This window comes from Musa acuminata, chromosome BXJ1-4 (genome assembly GCF_036884655.1).
Source record: "Musa acuminata AAA Group cultivar baxijiao chromosome BXJ1-4, Cavendish_Baxijiao_AAA, whole genome shotgun sequence".
Taxonomy (NCBI): domain Eukaryota; kingdom Viridiplantae; phylum Streptophyta; class Magnoliopsida; order Zingiberales; family Musaceae; genus Musa; species Musa acuminata.
In genome coordinates this window covers 39,352,772-39,367,852 of record NC_088330.1, presented here as the reverse complement: position 1 = coordinate 39,367,852, position 15,081 = coordinate 39,352,772, and the positions used below count along the sequence as shown (strand labels likewise).

General features: G+C 37.3%; 2 protein-coding genes across 2 annotated transcripts; one reads left to right on the top strand and one right to left on the bottom strand.

The window, feature by feature from the left end:
• Positions 1-434: 434 nt before the first annotated feature.
• Positions 435-4,087, top strand: LOC135666681 (serine/threonine-protein kinase 54-like). The gene is made up of 6 exons (XM_065178306.1): positions 435-689; positions 1,745-1,866; positions 2,081-2,277; positions 2,433-2,607; positions 3,365-3,499; positions 3,572-4,087. The coding sequence occupies exons 1-6, from the start codon at positions 452-454 to the stop codon at positions 3,779-3,781; spliced, it is 1,077 nt and encodes a 358-aa protein (XP_065034378.1). The 5' UTR covers positions 435-451; the 3' UTR covers positions 3,782-4,087.
• Positions 4,088-4,405: 318 nt separating this feature from the next.
• On the bottom strand, positions 4,406-13,924 carry LOC135666662 (ubiquitin-like-specific protease 1D). Its single transcript, XM_065178293.1, has 14 exons — positions 13,506-13,924; positions 12,768-12,819; positions 12,484-12,578; positions 12,146-12,408; positions 9,679-9,730; positions 9,262-9,335; positions 9,138-9,167; positions 8,951-9,046; positions 7,749-7,851; positions 6,751-6,842; positions 6,148-6,270; positions 5,665-5,779; positions 5,174-5,281; positions 4,406-5,095 (listed from the first exon to the last, which is right to left on the bottom strand). The coding sequence occupies exons 1-14, from the start codon at positions 13,803-13,805 to the stop codon at positions 4,949-4,951; spliced, it is 1,650 nt and encodes a 549-aa protein (XP_065034365.1). The 5' UTR covers positions 13,806-13,924; the 3' UTR covers positions 4,406-4,948.
• Positions 13,925-15,081: the final 1,157 nt, after the last annotated feature.

Genomic DNA, 15,081 nt, shown 5'->3' with positions numbered 1-15,081 from the left:
ATCGAGGGCACCTGTGAGTCTGCAACCGAGCGGGGATAAGGAGAGTGCAGAGGAAGAGGGGTTTCGATGCGTCTGTAGGTACTCGTAATAGATAGAAAGACGAGAAATAATTGAATCGAGCTTTGATTAGAGAGAGGGAGGCAGGCAACCCATGTGCTCACATGGAGACACAGAGCGAGAGACAAACGTAGGGCGAGTAGAATAGCAGTGACGAGGGGAGGAGAGAAACGAGTGTGCTTTATAGAAAGAAGAGGGAGTAGCAGATACTGGTGCGGGTGTTGGGGTGGGGGGGAAGAGAAGATGCGGTGGAGGGAGAAGGAAAGGTAGAAGGGAAGCGAAGCCCATAAAGATATCATCTTTTGGGTTTTCTGCCGTGATTTGGAGGCTGCAAAGGAGGCGGGGGGGGTGGGGGGGAGGGGGGGTGGGAGAGGTGGGAGGGGAGGGTAGAGAGATGAAGGAAGGGGGCGGAGATGGGTTCGTGAGAGCGGACCAGATCGATCTGAAGAGGTTGGACGAGCAGCTGGAGCGGCACCTCAGCCGACCGAGGACGATTGAGAAGAGGAAGGAGGAGGAGAGGCAGAGGGAGGAGTGGGAGATCGACCCCTCGAAGCTGGTTATCAAGGGGGTCATCGCCAGGGGCACCTTTGGCACGGTCCACCGCGGAGTCTACGACGGCCAGGACGTCGCCGGTGAGGCTGAGAGGAAACCTAAAATCAAGAAGGAAAAGAGATTCTGATGCATAGTTGCTTCCCTTTTTGAATAATGCCTGTGTTTTACTGCCAAAAGTTGGTCCTTTTTGTGATTATTGGTGCTCGATGCCGTTGTTACTGGTTGGATTTCCTCGTCGCATAATTCCGTTTGATTTCTTGATATCTGCTTTAGTGAATCTAATAACTTTATATGCTTTGGAAGAACTTGTTCCTTTTTCTCTGGTTGTCTTTCTTGTACAATTCATTTGGATTGGTGTCCAATCCGCACTTGTCTGTCTTCTGCTGATCTGTTCTTCCATGGAAGAAGCATCATTGCATGATAATAGAACTGGAAGGGGGGAAAACTATGTGTGTTATCGTCTGTTCATCAGTTTGAAGACTACTGAAATTTCCATACTGGTTTGATGCATTCCACCATTAGTAAAACCATGAAATTTCTGTTTACGTTTGATGTGTGTTACTTTTGCTTTTGGGGGTTTGGTGCGCTCCAGTTGGGTTTATAAAGGTTCTTGTTCATCGATGTAGCCAGTGGACTGCCTGCCTGTGACTTGCACAGATTGGGTGGGGTGTTTCCCGTGACTTTTGTTCGATCAGTTGTTTTCTCTCTTGTACTTTCATGTGAACCTAACTCAACAACTATTGGTAAACTTGGGTGCTGGTCTTGTGATATCTATTAAAGGGAAGAACAGAAAGCGATAACTCCGGCTAATGACCTCAAGAAATAGTTGCAATGGGTTGCAACTTGGGACATTGAATTAAAGGGGGACACACTTTTTTTTTTTCCTGTGTGTGGTTCAGAATATTATTTTTCTCTTTTTTTTTTCTTATCTGAAACTTTCTTTTCCATTCTTTGCTCTAGCAGTTCACCAACAAGTCTGCGTTGTAGTTTACCGGTTTCTTGCATTAGCAGGCACTCAAACATTTAAAAGAAAGAAGATAGTTTCAGGATGCGCATGAGATCATCCTCTGGAGTTACATCTCACTTGCCCTTTCTTTAGTTGGTTATAAAAGTTGTATTCTTTTACTATTTCCAGTGAAGTTGCTTGACTGGGGCGAAGAGGGAAACAGAACAGAAGCTGAAATCTCTGCACTTCGAGCAGCGTTCTCTCAGGAAGTCTCGGTTTGGCATAAGCTTGATCATCCTAATGTAACTAAGGTACAGGTCATTATGTGAGGATACCACTAGTCTGTAACATCTCTGGGAATTTAGTCCTCAATTCACTTAGTGTTTGTAGTTCTTTTCTGTGGTCGTGTATTTATTATCCTATTTGAAATATCTCCTCTGCTTTCATCTTCTTGAATATAGCTCTCTACATATTTCTGCGTGTTTGCTTAACATGTTGTACATTCATTTTAAACTTCTTTTGCAGTTTATTGGGGCTGCCATTGGGGCAGCAGACCTGAACATACAAACAGAAAATGGTCATCTCGGCATGCCGAGCAATGTTTGCTGTGTTGTTGTCGAATATCTTCCTGGTGGTGCACTGAAATCATTTCTTATAAAACACCACAGAAGAAAGCTAGCTTTCAAGGTAGTCGTCCAAATGGCTTTGGATCTTGGGAGAGGGTGAGCATTCGCCTCGAATTCTTCTATTTGGAAACTCTTAGTTGACTGCATTTTATTTCCATGTGGACTTGTTAATTATTTCCGGCATGTAATTCCCGTTCAACAAGCTTTTCGCAAATTAAATATATTTGGCCAATTTGTATCTTTATCTGTAGGTTAAGTTATCTTCATTCCCAAAAGATTGTGCACAGAGATGTGAAGACAGAAAATATGCTTCTAGATAGGACAGGAACAGTAAAAATTGCTGACTTTGGTGTTGCTCGTATTGAGGCTCAAAATCCTAATGACATGACGGGTGAGACAGGAACCCTTGGTTACATGGCACCCGAGGTATGAAATCCCTTTTTATTTTGATGTTCAAGTGTTTCCTCTTAATCTTAGGTCATTTTTCAGAAGCCTGAAATGTTTGTGGACCTGACATAATCTTCTGGATTAATTCATCAACATTGTGGCACATTAGCTTCTCCATTGAAATACTGTCTTGAAGTAAAGATTGCCTATGGTGAACATGCAACATTTTATGATTCCAGTTTCATGGCACCAGAAAATCTCCTAAGATGTCTCCTTATTTGTTATAATTTAGATAAACCAAAAACAAGGGCACATATTTTAATGTAATAGGAAGTTCGTCACTGGTTATGCAGATTGCTGAACAAGATGATTGAAAAAAAGAGTTATGTTTGCTTGCTAGAAAAGCTGGTCTAGCAGAAATGTGTAATAAATAAGTTGAATACAAATTACACAGTTCAATACTTACTGTGAGAGCTTCTCCAGAAGTTTGTAAGGGAACTCTTTGATTCATTGATAAAGATAGATTTACAGAAGGATACATTATTGATTGGCTGCTCCGGCGACGAAAGCACATGATGGAGAAAAATTGAAATGGAGCTTTGATTGAGGTAGACAAGAAGAATAGAAATGAGAGGGAAAACGGAGGCGAGTGGAAATAGGATAAATGCATGCAGTTGAATATGAAGATAGTATATAATTAGTTCATTGTTTAAGTGGAAATTTACATTTTTCCTTATATTACTACATTCTCTTGTCTAACCATGATGAAGTAACCTTAGTACTGACACATTTGCAGGTCCTCAACGGCAACCCTTATAATAGAAAATGTGATGTTTATAGCTTTGGGATCTGCCTGTGGGAGATATACTGTTGTGACATGCCGTATCCTGACCTTAGCTTTTCCGAGATAACATCTGCCGTTGTGCGGCAGGTATGCACTTCTTTGAAAATTATAGCTGAAGTGGTTGCAGGACTAAAAATTAAACTTTGCACAAAATTGCAGAACTTGAGACCAGAGATCCCACGATGCTGCCCAAGCTCTCTGGCAAATGTGATGAAAGTCTGCTGGGATGCAAACCCTGACAAGCGACCGGAGATGGATGAGGTAGTGACCATGTTGGAAGCTATCGATACATCGAAGGGTGGAGGTATGATTCCTCCTGATCAGCAACAAGGATGTTTCGGGTGTTTCCGCAGGCACCGAGGCCCTTGATAAGCTAAATTCCCTCAAACTAACATGGCAAGATGATTGTTCCAAGGATATATAAACGTCGAAGAGATGGAGAGCATGTGCACAATCGCAGGCATCGATGTGGAGCTGAAATATTATGGCAATGCATCCGGAGTATGTTCTACATGCTTGTCTCTATTTATGTGATGATGTAAAAACATTCATCTTCATGTGTATTCCTTGGCTTCACTCTTGTACTCTGGTATGACCTACACATTTATGTTCTGCTCTGTTGTTGCCTTATCATCTCCTGTGAACATGAATAAGCAAAGGTTGCATCTTGATACATATTGTAGAGGTAAATAAATGGCAGTTGGGTATGGTAAATGAAGATGTGATAGTCTAATTGTCGTATCATGGTGTTCGATTCGAATGTCATCTCTGGTTATTACTGATGTGGACTTTCCATGCTGCAATGTTAGCTTGTTAGCTTGAGGGTAGTTTAGCATGAGAACTTACGTTTCCGGAGCAATTAAATGACCTTCTAGCAATCTGATGAACGATAATAAGCATCGGTAGTATATAGCATGCGCCGCCAGCATTAGGATAACTGACGGGCATAATAACCTTTTCTAAACAACATAGACGAGGGAAGTGGTAATGCCATTGCAAAGAGCATATAAAAGCTTGCCATTTCTCTCGGGATTCTATTTACAAACATCTGCTTGTAATCTGCTTGCATATAGCTTCCCTCTATCATCTTATGTCAAAGCAGATTGTCAGTAACACAGAAATAGATCTGCAAAATTCACAAGAGAAATACATATAAATTGTACCCCTCCATGATCTAGAAAGCTTTACTTCTTTTGTTAGAACTCTACTGATCACAGTCCTAACCCCTTTGGATTAACCAGCTAAAGATTCTCTGGGAGCAAAACAAGTGCCATGCTTGCTGTTATTCCAATGCCTGGTTTCCTGCTTTGCTCAACTAAATTTATCGTCGTGAGGAACTTAGTGAGGATAGTCGACGGTACTTAAAATGCACGGTGAGAATTACCTTCTGATAAGTATTCAGATATCCCTGAAAAATTGACTGGGTGTTTCCATAAGCCTCTTCTATTCCTCTCTATTCTCCAATTGTTCCTCTACTAAGCTGATTCTAACTCGGGTTCTCAGGTCAAATGGTTAGTCATCCAAGTAGGATCGCTGTCAATCATCTTCGGAGGAGCCACAAGATGATGTTGATCCTGCTTTATTATTCTCCCGCTTAGCACACCGAAATACTTCAAGAAGCAGATCTCGTATCTGCTTCCTCAAGCCAGAAGCATCCTCAGGATGGAACCACTTGCTACCAAACTGCTTAGGTCAAAGATAGGGAAAACAGAAATTAAAACAGCATACAGTCTCCAGCCCACTTAGAGATGTGTTGCCTACCATTGCCAGATCTTTCCGTTTAAGCCTTTCAGGAGCCTCTTCAATAAACCTCTCCATGAAGTAGAGCACAAAAAGCCCGCAGTCATACTCATTCTTCTGTTGGGGAACCTGATAACAGGTAGCATGCATAATGAGTTTCAGCTAGTTCCACATGCTAATCGATGCAAACAAGTTATCATTTAAAGGAAACAAGGTCATTTTTTACTTCAACGCATTTGCTATTGAGACATTCTATCGTAGATGAGATTGAGACTGGGCCTTGCTACAATGGAAAGATTGCTCCGCAGAAACAAACCACTCTAAATATATAAAATTTTTCTATAAGAGAGATTACATACCCATTTTTCTATCAAAGATGAGATTGATAAACTTTGGAAAACAAAATAAAAGATTTCCATGTTATGAAAGAGCAATACAGTACCAACCATATAGAAACAACCATAATGAAAAGCTGATTATGAGATAAAGATGTCCAATGTAAAGAGGTTTACCGTGATCTTTTTCTTCTCAATGCTACTTGAAAGATGTCTCCAAATATTTACTGAAAAAGGAAGATCTGGACGAGAAGAATTTTGATTTATGTAGTTCCATTCCTCCTTCAAAAATCTGCAATTAGAAACTGCATATTAGGTTTTTAGAGAATATCTGAAAAGATAATTATTATATCAGAGATAAGTTTGCTTTTGTCTCAATCAGAAGATGAGAATCCAAAATGAGAAGATACACGATGCTGCAAGGTGCACATAGACACAACAAGGAAATTGGTTTTCCTATACATCAATGTTTCCACATGGCAAAGAACAAGTCGAGCATGTTGCAACTTCAAGCAATTAATGATTACATGTTGCAATCTTGGCATTTAAAATAAATCAGAAAAGAACCGAAATTGCAGAAACACAGACATATATTATATATACTCAAATAACAAATTGACCACTTCTTTATTAGCATAAAAGATTTCACAGTCAGCTTACCTATCTATGATATGAAATATCGATTGACTGTTATGAAATCCCAATGAATCCAAATGAAGTACAATTGGACCTGATTCATCTTCTTGTGCAGGTATACAAATAACTGCCAAGCTCCAATGCATACTGAAAACAAGAAGCACATATTAGATCAAAAAGTTAGAAACCAATGACATCATTTTGTAAAATAAATTTGTACATCTTTTGTTTATCTTTGAAAAAGTCACTGAAATCTAATACTATGTGAAAAAAGTCACTGAATTTTGGCACAAAATTGTTCCACTACATCTACATTCAAAATAAGTCGTACAAACATTAAAAGACTAGCCACTTAAATAAATTGGTGTCTTTGGCACCTCAATTAGTCACATGTTATAAATGTTACATTAGACAAATGATATGACAAACACGTGACTCAATGATCCAACATCCAATGAGATTCTCATTAACTTTTTTACTGGCATCATAATATTTTTAAGCAACCAATATCATTAAGAATCATAATATTGATGGTACCATAATCAAATGCATAAGAAAAGGTATGACATAGACATACTAAGTTTGTCAATCCAACATATTGGATAAGAACAGGAAATAATTACTTACTCTCCATGGACAGGTATGAAGATGTAAGATTTTTGAAAAATATTAACACCCTTCCACCATCTCCTCAATTTCTCAAAACATGCCTTGTCAACCTACTAAATAAAAGATTATCAGTTAAGTTTCAGTACATAACAGAAAATAGTCTAGGTCAATGCAGGATTTATGAGAAAGTACGTAAATTTGGGTATCAGTTTCAAATAAATAAAACAAGCTCTCAATGATGTACAGCCATGAGCACTTGAACTCCGACTTAAAAATCATTTGGAAAATAATATAAACATATTTATAACACATGATAAAATTCAGACCTGATAACTTGTCTATAAATTTACAACTAACAAAAAGTTAACTATGTTATATGTGGCTGACAAAAAATTGCAAAAATGTCATATTAATATGCCAGTTAGATGCATGTCAGACATCTGAATCCAATATAAGCCTGCAGAATGGGTCTTTAATTGCAATTCCAATATAGGCATTTATGAATTGCAAACTGGACATGCTCTGGTAGAAAACTAAACGAAATACTTCAGAGAGAAAGTATTACGAAGCAAATAATACACGAGAACAGTGATAAACCCACAATTTTTGGCCACCCTAATTAAGATGCATGCAAATTTCAGCAATAGAAATAAACAGAACTAATATAACATAAAATGAAGAAGAAATGCGTGCCAAAGAAAACCATGGTGTTTTGGCAATATATGACAAGCAAGTATTTATCAAAAGAAGAAGATTTGCACAACTACAGAACATGTTGTCAAGCATTTCAAGAGCCTACTCCAGGAGAAGTTGTATTTGACCAAAGAAATAATACTCAGAGTAAATTTGATCATTCCTAGAGCAATAGACCTTTACATAACTTTCCTATAGGTATCACAATATATCTTTGCTAATGCTTGGCAGGCGTGCTACTTTCAAGTTTTAACTGCCATTGAACTTAACTTTAACAATACCAGAGTATAAAAATAATCATTTAACCATTTAAAAAATGATACCTTAAATGAAACAGCTTCCTCAAGTTTCTTGTAGAAATAGGTGTTGAAAAAATGATAGTCTCCTCTTGGTCTATCAGTAACAGCCAAGGGCCTTTGCAGGTATCTAAAACAACAATCAACATGTACAAACAAGATGTGAATGTGATATAAGCATGTAGCATAGATGAAGTAAAACAAAAGTTCGATGCATTAAAATTGTTAAGTGAATGCAGAGTGAAGCAGAAAGAAGGACAGAATATCTGGTGTCTTGATCCCGCAAGTCTTGCGAACCGGTACATGCAAATCCGTGTGGTACACACGCAAGTGTGTCAAGGGTCGGTTAGCACACTTTTGGCATAAAACAAGACCCAACATCGGCACTAGAATACACTTACGTCAATTTTTGGTCCATAACAATCGGCAATGGAGCATGCCAGCTGGCATGACATTGAATTGTACCTTGCTATAAAAGCATCAATGCACCCCCATGCCATGATATAATAATCCTTGCTTGAGACAACCAATACATCAATATGCTTTAATAAAAAATGTTATGCCCAAGTATCAACCAACGTAGAATGCTATCACAAAATCCAACTATGAAAAAACCAAAGAGAATCATCTGCCACAAAGAAGCAACAAAGACATTTAGACTCCTGCTAAAAAATGATAAAATTCATATTTAGCTTCCCTATTGCTGTAGGATCAAAGTGTGGAAACATTAAAAAGATGAATGCTATTAAGAAACAAATTCAAACATAGGTTAAAAGGAGAAAGCAAGCAAGAAGAGAAAAGAAAAGAGTGATTAATTGGAAAGATGAGCTGAACATGGTAGATACATGATTCCCAGCTGGAGTATAATACATAATTCATAAACTACACTGGTCAGTGTCCAACATCCATAACAAAAATCTTATCCAAAGCAATCGTTAGATCAAGTGTTCTCTTTATAAGAGCGGATAAGCTCTTCACAGAGGTTACTCTATAGAGACTGTGTATTGCCTCTAACGAGTTATCAAATATATGAGGAAAAACATGCAGGACCTTATCCTAGAATGTTCTTAACTCAAAGATTCATTGATTGTGTCATCTCTGCATTCAGTTTAACGAGTGGAACTTTAATTAATGCCAAATAATAGATAACACAAACAGAAGTGAAATATACAGAAAAGCGTAGATTGATTTTCTGAGGAACACTTTAGGAATCATGAAAAAGATCTTACTGAATGTAGAAGTTCATTATAGTAGATGACAAGTATGATTCAGGATTGAGGCATTTTATATCTGCATAAGAGAGCTCAACAGATTCCGGATCATCCCTGTTGTAAAGAAGACAAAATTTAATTTGTGAGACCTTTGGAACTAATATTGACGCAAATAATCCATATGTTCAAGTAGGAGATGATGCACCTTGAAGGATAATAAACCTTGACCTCCTTCCTAAAAAAAATTGAATAATGCTCATTAGGAAGACATAATTTGGCACACAGGTATTTAACGAATATAGAGAAAAAAAGTTCGAAGATAAAGTCACCATTTGTCACAACCATCTTCCATAGGCTCTACAGTATGAACTTCTTCTTCATCCAAAAGAACAACTTCTCGAACCTATTTACATTATGAGAAATGGATAGCATAAGCCATATATATATTGACCAATCATATTCCTAAAGTAGCCAAAGATTACGAGAAAACAACTTGGTAAAATTCCTTTAGAATTAGTGTCATAGAACTTGTAGCAGAGGACAGGTTATGGATAAGTCTTAAGTCTAGGCTTGACTCTTCAAGTATAGTTGAATTTGATTTATGTTTATGCTCATGTACATCCTACTAAAAAAACCTCAAAGCTTTATATACAAGCAAAACAAAAGTTTTCAGCATGACAATCCGCAAAAGCAATCTTGGACAAAGAACATTATATGGTTGCTATCAACAGAACAAACATACTAACCTTCTTCCACTTAAATGCCACATAATTCGTATCCTCCGAATCCAAAGCTCTCCTCCAAGGAAGGTTTAATGGACAAGAAAAGAAAATATCAAGAAAAGAACACATATGGAACACTAGCTGCCAATGGCATATACATTACAAGATTCAAGCATGCTGTCATAAACAACTTGATAGACTACAGAACCTAAAGCAACAAAATAAGTGTTACATCAACTTATCACCATCATCATAATTAAGCCTTATCCAAATAATCGGGTTGATATAGAGGAAAACTCCAAGTACATAATGGTAGAAAACTTTCGACAGGGTTTTAAATCAATGTTTCATCATTAATTGCTTTCATGTAAATTCATGGGATGTTATTTTACAAGGATCTTCAGTCTTTATTTATATGTTGAGTTTCAATAGGAAAGTGATGTTTAAAACAAAATACAATATATAAACAAAAATTATCATGGAAAAAGTGGCTGTCGTTCCTCTGTTCAGTATAAGATATTAACTGCTCAAAGACTGGTACTTACAAGAGTGGCTATAGATAAAGACTGCAAACTGTGGTTCAATTATCAATAATGCAGATAATTTCTCTCATGTGGAAAGAATGTTTACAAAGAGGTTAGCCACACACACCCCTAATCTGGATAGTGGTTGTATATCATCTACATCAACAATAAAGGCCATAGCAATGTTTAATAATTATAAGGTTTACATTTCAGAAAAAGCATGATCTGACTTCAATGAGAACTGGATAATTTTCAAGCACTTCAACTAATTCTCATTTACAGTAGTCTGAGTCAATTAGACATAAAATTGGTCAACTACTATGCCACAGTTTAATCTCAAGCTCCATAAACGCACTAAGGTGATGAAAGGCCAACAAACTTGGGATCAGAACAGGTGAATCCTTGTTCCAAATCCTTGATAAAAAAAAAGGGGGCTCCGCTTAGTTCCTCCAAGTCTGCTTGTAAGCATTGATCAACTTCTTAAACACAAACCCATACACCATACAAGCATATATCTTAGTATATTCACATATCTATATGTCAGTTTGCTGGTTGAAATACATTCAATGTAAAATTGGGTGCCTAATCTGCATGGTGCCAAGTTTGCCATACCAAGCATACCATGATGGCCCGTCCAAGTACCTGTACTAAGTCATCTGTCACGCCAAGGGCATATTGAGCAGCCTTGGCAGTATGATAGGCATCATAGACTTGTACCAGACAGCACCAGGCTGTCACCCTAACATGCCAAGTGGTTCATAACAGTCTGCCCAAGGACCACCATGGTATCAGCAAACAAAACACTGACCCTTAATAACGTGCACAAGGGAATGAATGCACTGCAGTGAAATGCCAAAAGGATACTATGAATTTGACAATACAATGGTTTGCCTTGACTTATGATCCATGCGTTTAATACCTCAAATTTATGCAATTGTGATTTAATATGCTTCATCCAAGATCTTAAAAAGATGGATTCCCAAGTCATTTCCTAAATATCTTTTGCTACACTAGGCAATTTGGCACCAACATTTGGCGAAAAGCTTGTGACTGTTTGGAGAGATCGTCATAAATTATAATGACAGCTTAGAAGGTCCTGGACATAAGATAGAACCGAAGAAGTAGGGAGGTCGGAGGCCATCCCATCATATTACCACTGTCTCTCTATTTCAGGTTTGATTTCTTTTTTTCCTTTTGTAATTATATAGCTATAACAGCACGGAACATCAACCCAAATACCCATGACATACTTGTAGACTGAATGTTCTTATCCCCAATCCAGTAGACTTTATTCTTCCATGATCAATTACAACCAAGAATATTTGGTAAGCTCCTCTTTAATATTTTCATAAATTGCATATCAGTAGTCGGAGGAAGAAGTAGGTCTGATTGGTCTCTTTCTTACTCATCCATGATTCAGCTGATACATAGAAGAAAAGATTTCATGTACCAGGCTGCCCATAGATCCCATAGATTCCATACTCATCCCAAAACCAACAGTTTGGTTCAAGACCTCTTGATCCTCTCATAGTGGCACGCACCAGGCTGCCCTTTTAAAAATTTGGTTAAAAACCTAATATTTGCAATAATTTTTCCTTTGTTTTAAGAGCATTGACATATATCAAATCGATATTCATATAGCATCACCATGAATTAGTGAAAGAAAAAGTAACAAATCAAAATTGGATCATCCACTAAGTTATTGCTCAAAAATATATCTCATAAATCACAATAGCCTTAACTTAATTTTACAAGTCAAAATTAAATTGAACAATGGTTATTTAAGATATTCACAATATGAAAAGTAAAAAAAAAAAACTACATATAACTTTAGAACAAAAATTGAGCTGAAACGAAGTGCTGATAGATTCTGGCCAACACTTTAGAATATAAAAGAGAAAAGTAACAAATTTTCAAAATGCCACTAGAAGCTTTTTTTTTATTCATACTAGAAGCTTAAAAGTTACCTTTTACAATTTGAATAGGATTTTCCTTTGGGAAGATTGGAAAGTTCCAAATCTCTATATTTACTAGTCAAGGACATATGTTGATCTTTCTTCGCAATGCTGCTAGCACACTGGAAATGTGTTTGCCTGGAAGAAAGCCTAGCTGACTGTGAAGCCGTTGCAATTTGATGTTGTCTCTCATCCTTTTGTAATTCATTTTTTTCTGAACCTCTGCTCTTGCCTCGACTTATAACTTTCAAGTCCTCATTAGATGCAGCATCTGCCTGAGGAAAGAATATGGAAAAGCCTACACCAGCAAACTGATGAATGAATGTAAATTGAGAAGATCATACATTTACCTTCCCTTGTAACTTTTCCAGAAATTTAGATGTAAACGAAGATTGTGGATGAGATTTGGGTGCTGTAGAATTTTCACTGGAATCTTTTACTGTACCTGATGGTGCACGAATGATAAGCAAGTCTAGATGCAACCAAATAGTGATACATTCACCATAATAGTAAATAAGAGAGTTTAACACAAAAGAAAGCCCAAAGAATTGTTCCAGTACACTTCTTTATTGAATCCACTTCTTCATTGAATGGTCTATATTCTGGTTATGTAGAAAAGATTCTTGAGTGCTACCTGATGATTCTATGTTTTCTGACTGAAGGACCTTACTGCATCTTCCAGAAGCCTGTAAAAGAGATTACAGTAGAAGAGAAAACAAAATTAAGTTTGTCAATCATCAGGAAGTAACTATATGGAATAATTCTGTAACCAAAAGTTGGTCCTTCTAGGTGATGTCTGATACTGTTACCAACTGAAACCCTTTCTAGTTTATATCCTACTCACTGCAGCTTGCTATTGTAGCTTATGTATATCTCTATTTTGTTTCCCTACTACAAACTGTTCTTTTGCAATGACCTCCATCCATCATTTTCTCGATCTATCACCTAACTCTTGAGTGAACTTTTGTAGTTCGCCAGTTCATATCAGTTTTATCGTTATTTAAAGAATAAAGGAACAATGCGTCCAAAAAGAATCAGTTCCAGCTGCCCTAATCTTCATCTTTTCTCGATTGAATCCAATCAAGATTTTCAAGCGCAAATATCCCTCCACTTCGTGTCATTACCATTTGGGTTCACTTTTTTCTTTACCCACTCCCCCGTTCCTCTAGTTTTTTTCTTCCTTGTTTAGGTTTTCCAATGAGAATTTCTTCCTTCGAAAGAAGTAATATCCGAAACCCTATCTTCTAAGGAACTACCATGCCAGAACCCTATCTTTCAGTTACCTCCCTTTCTGATTATCACACACGAAATCTCTCAAACCCACCCTTCCCTGCATCTACGCACACATCTATCGACGGAGCCGATTGCGTACCTTGGGAACACGGACAAGCTTCCTCCGATCGAGTTCCGCCTGCATCTGGCGGAGGCTTGCCCTCAACTTGGCACCGCTATCGTTTAGCCGGCTCCCGATGCCCAACGAGAGTTGTTTCACCACTCGTTGAATCCGCTCCTGCAACTCATGATCGGAGAACTGGACGAGCTCCGATGCATCCGCCGGCCCCGCCTCTCCGTGGCCGGACGCTGCGGCAACCACCTCGACCTCCGGCGGCGGGCCGTCGTCCCTCCCGGCTAGCATCTCCTTCCAATCAATCTGTAGACGCTCCTTCGCCATCTCCGGCCAGATGGGCAGAGAAAGAGACGGACAGAGAGATTAGCAGTGGCAGGGGTCGTTGTCCTCATAGTGGAATGCCATAAGACGGGAAACAAGCCAAGACTCGAAAGAGGGAAAAGAAATATTTGTCAATTCTATATATATATATATATATATATTTGTCAAAACTATCATTTTGCCAATTATATTTATATACATTTACAATGTTTCAATAGATATAATAAAAATATTATAGTTTAATTCAAAAAAATATTATTGGTATATAATTTAATTTTTTATAGTTAGTTAGTTGTATTGTATTTTTTTTTATCGGGTAAACTTCTTTTTTTTTTAATATACCAAAAATATTATAATAATTATTAAAAATATTACAATTGAAGAGAAGGCACTGATAATTCGATCTACTATCAATCACATCAATGTTTAATAGTTGTAATTTAATAGATCGATGTTTCGAATCCTTATATAAGTGAAAGTAGATTGATCAATCGTGGTTTGTCCCAAAGGCATACGGACAAAGCTAACAAGCCAACATGAATGGTTGAGAATTCTCATAGCACGATTTCTACGAAACACTTTCCTCTCACTACTTATCGCAACATGGATCAGATAGAACACAATACACTCACCGGAAAGCACCAAATAGAGGTCGCATCATATCAACCCAAAAATAATCATGAGTTCAAAATTTAAATTATATTTGAGTGCATATCTATATTTTTAATAAATAAAAATTTGGTAAACAACTATTGAAAATTACATATTAAATGTGCATCGAGGTAAATATTATTCGTGAAATTATATTTCAAAAGTCTACTGAATATTTTATAATATTTTTTTTTCTAATATTTTAATTTTTTTTAATTTACAAAATAATTTATTTTTTACTTTTAATTAAAAAAATAAAAATAAAAAATGTATGTATGTAATCTTATAAAAATTTTTGTATGGCTTAAATATATAATAAATAAATATAATCATATAAATAAAAATTCATCTTATAGAAGAGAGATTTAAAAAAATAAATTAAAATTAAAGCAAATAATTAGATTTGCTTCGAAACTGGATCCGGATCTCGGGTGAGGACTGCTCGGCTTCCGAAAGCACGTCGCTTTCCGCTGCGTCACACTCCGAACGGAACGAGGTTTGAATTGTGTTCTAGATGAACATGGTTGCCTCGAGGTGATTGGAAGAGAAACTGCTGTATCCCTTCATTTGGATTTTTCTGCGTCAGCTTCGCTTCCGTGCGCGTTGACCTGCTGACGAGTAGTAATGC

Excerpts from the sequence above, each read along its gene's own strand:
- LOC135666662 (XM_065178293.1), bottom strand. The coding sequence starts at position 13,805 with ATGGCGAAGGAGCGTCTACAGATTGATTGGAAGGAGATGCTAGCCGGG. Across the intron at positions 9,731-12,145 it reads TCCTATTCAAATTGTAAAAG|GAGAGCTTTGGATTCGGAGG; the intron begins GTAACTTTTAAG and ends CCTTCCTTGGAG. Across the intron at positions 9,047-9,137 it reads AAGGTTTATTATCCTTCAAG|GGATGATCCGGAATCTGTTG; the intron begins GTGCATCATCTC and ends TCTTTACAACAG.
- LOC135666681 (XM_065178306.1), top strand. The coding sequence starts at position 452 with ATGAAGGAAGGGGGCGGAGATGGGTTCGTGAGAGCGGACCAGATCGAT. Across the intron at positions 690-1,744 it reads CGACGGCCAGGACGTCGCCG|TGAAGTTGCTTGACTGGGGC; the intron begins GTGAGGCTGAGA and ends TACTATTTCCAG. Across the intron at positions 2,278-2,432 it reads GCTTTGGATCTTGGGAGAGG|GTTAAGTTATCTTCATTCCC; the intron begins GTGAGCATTCGC and ends CTTTATCTGTAG.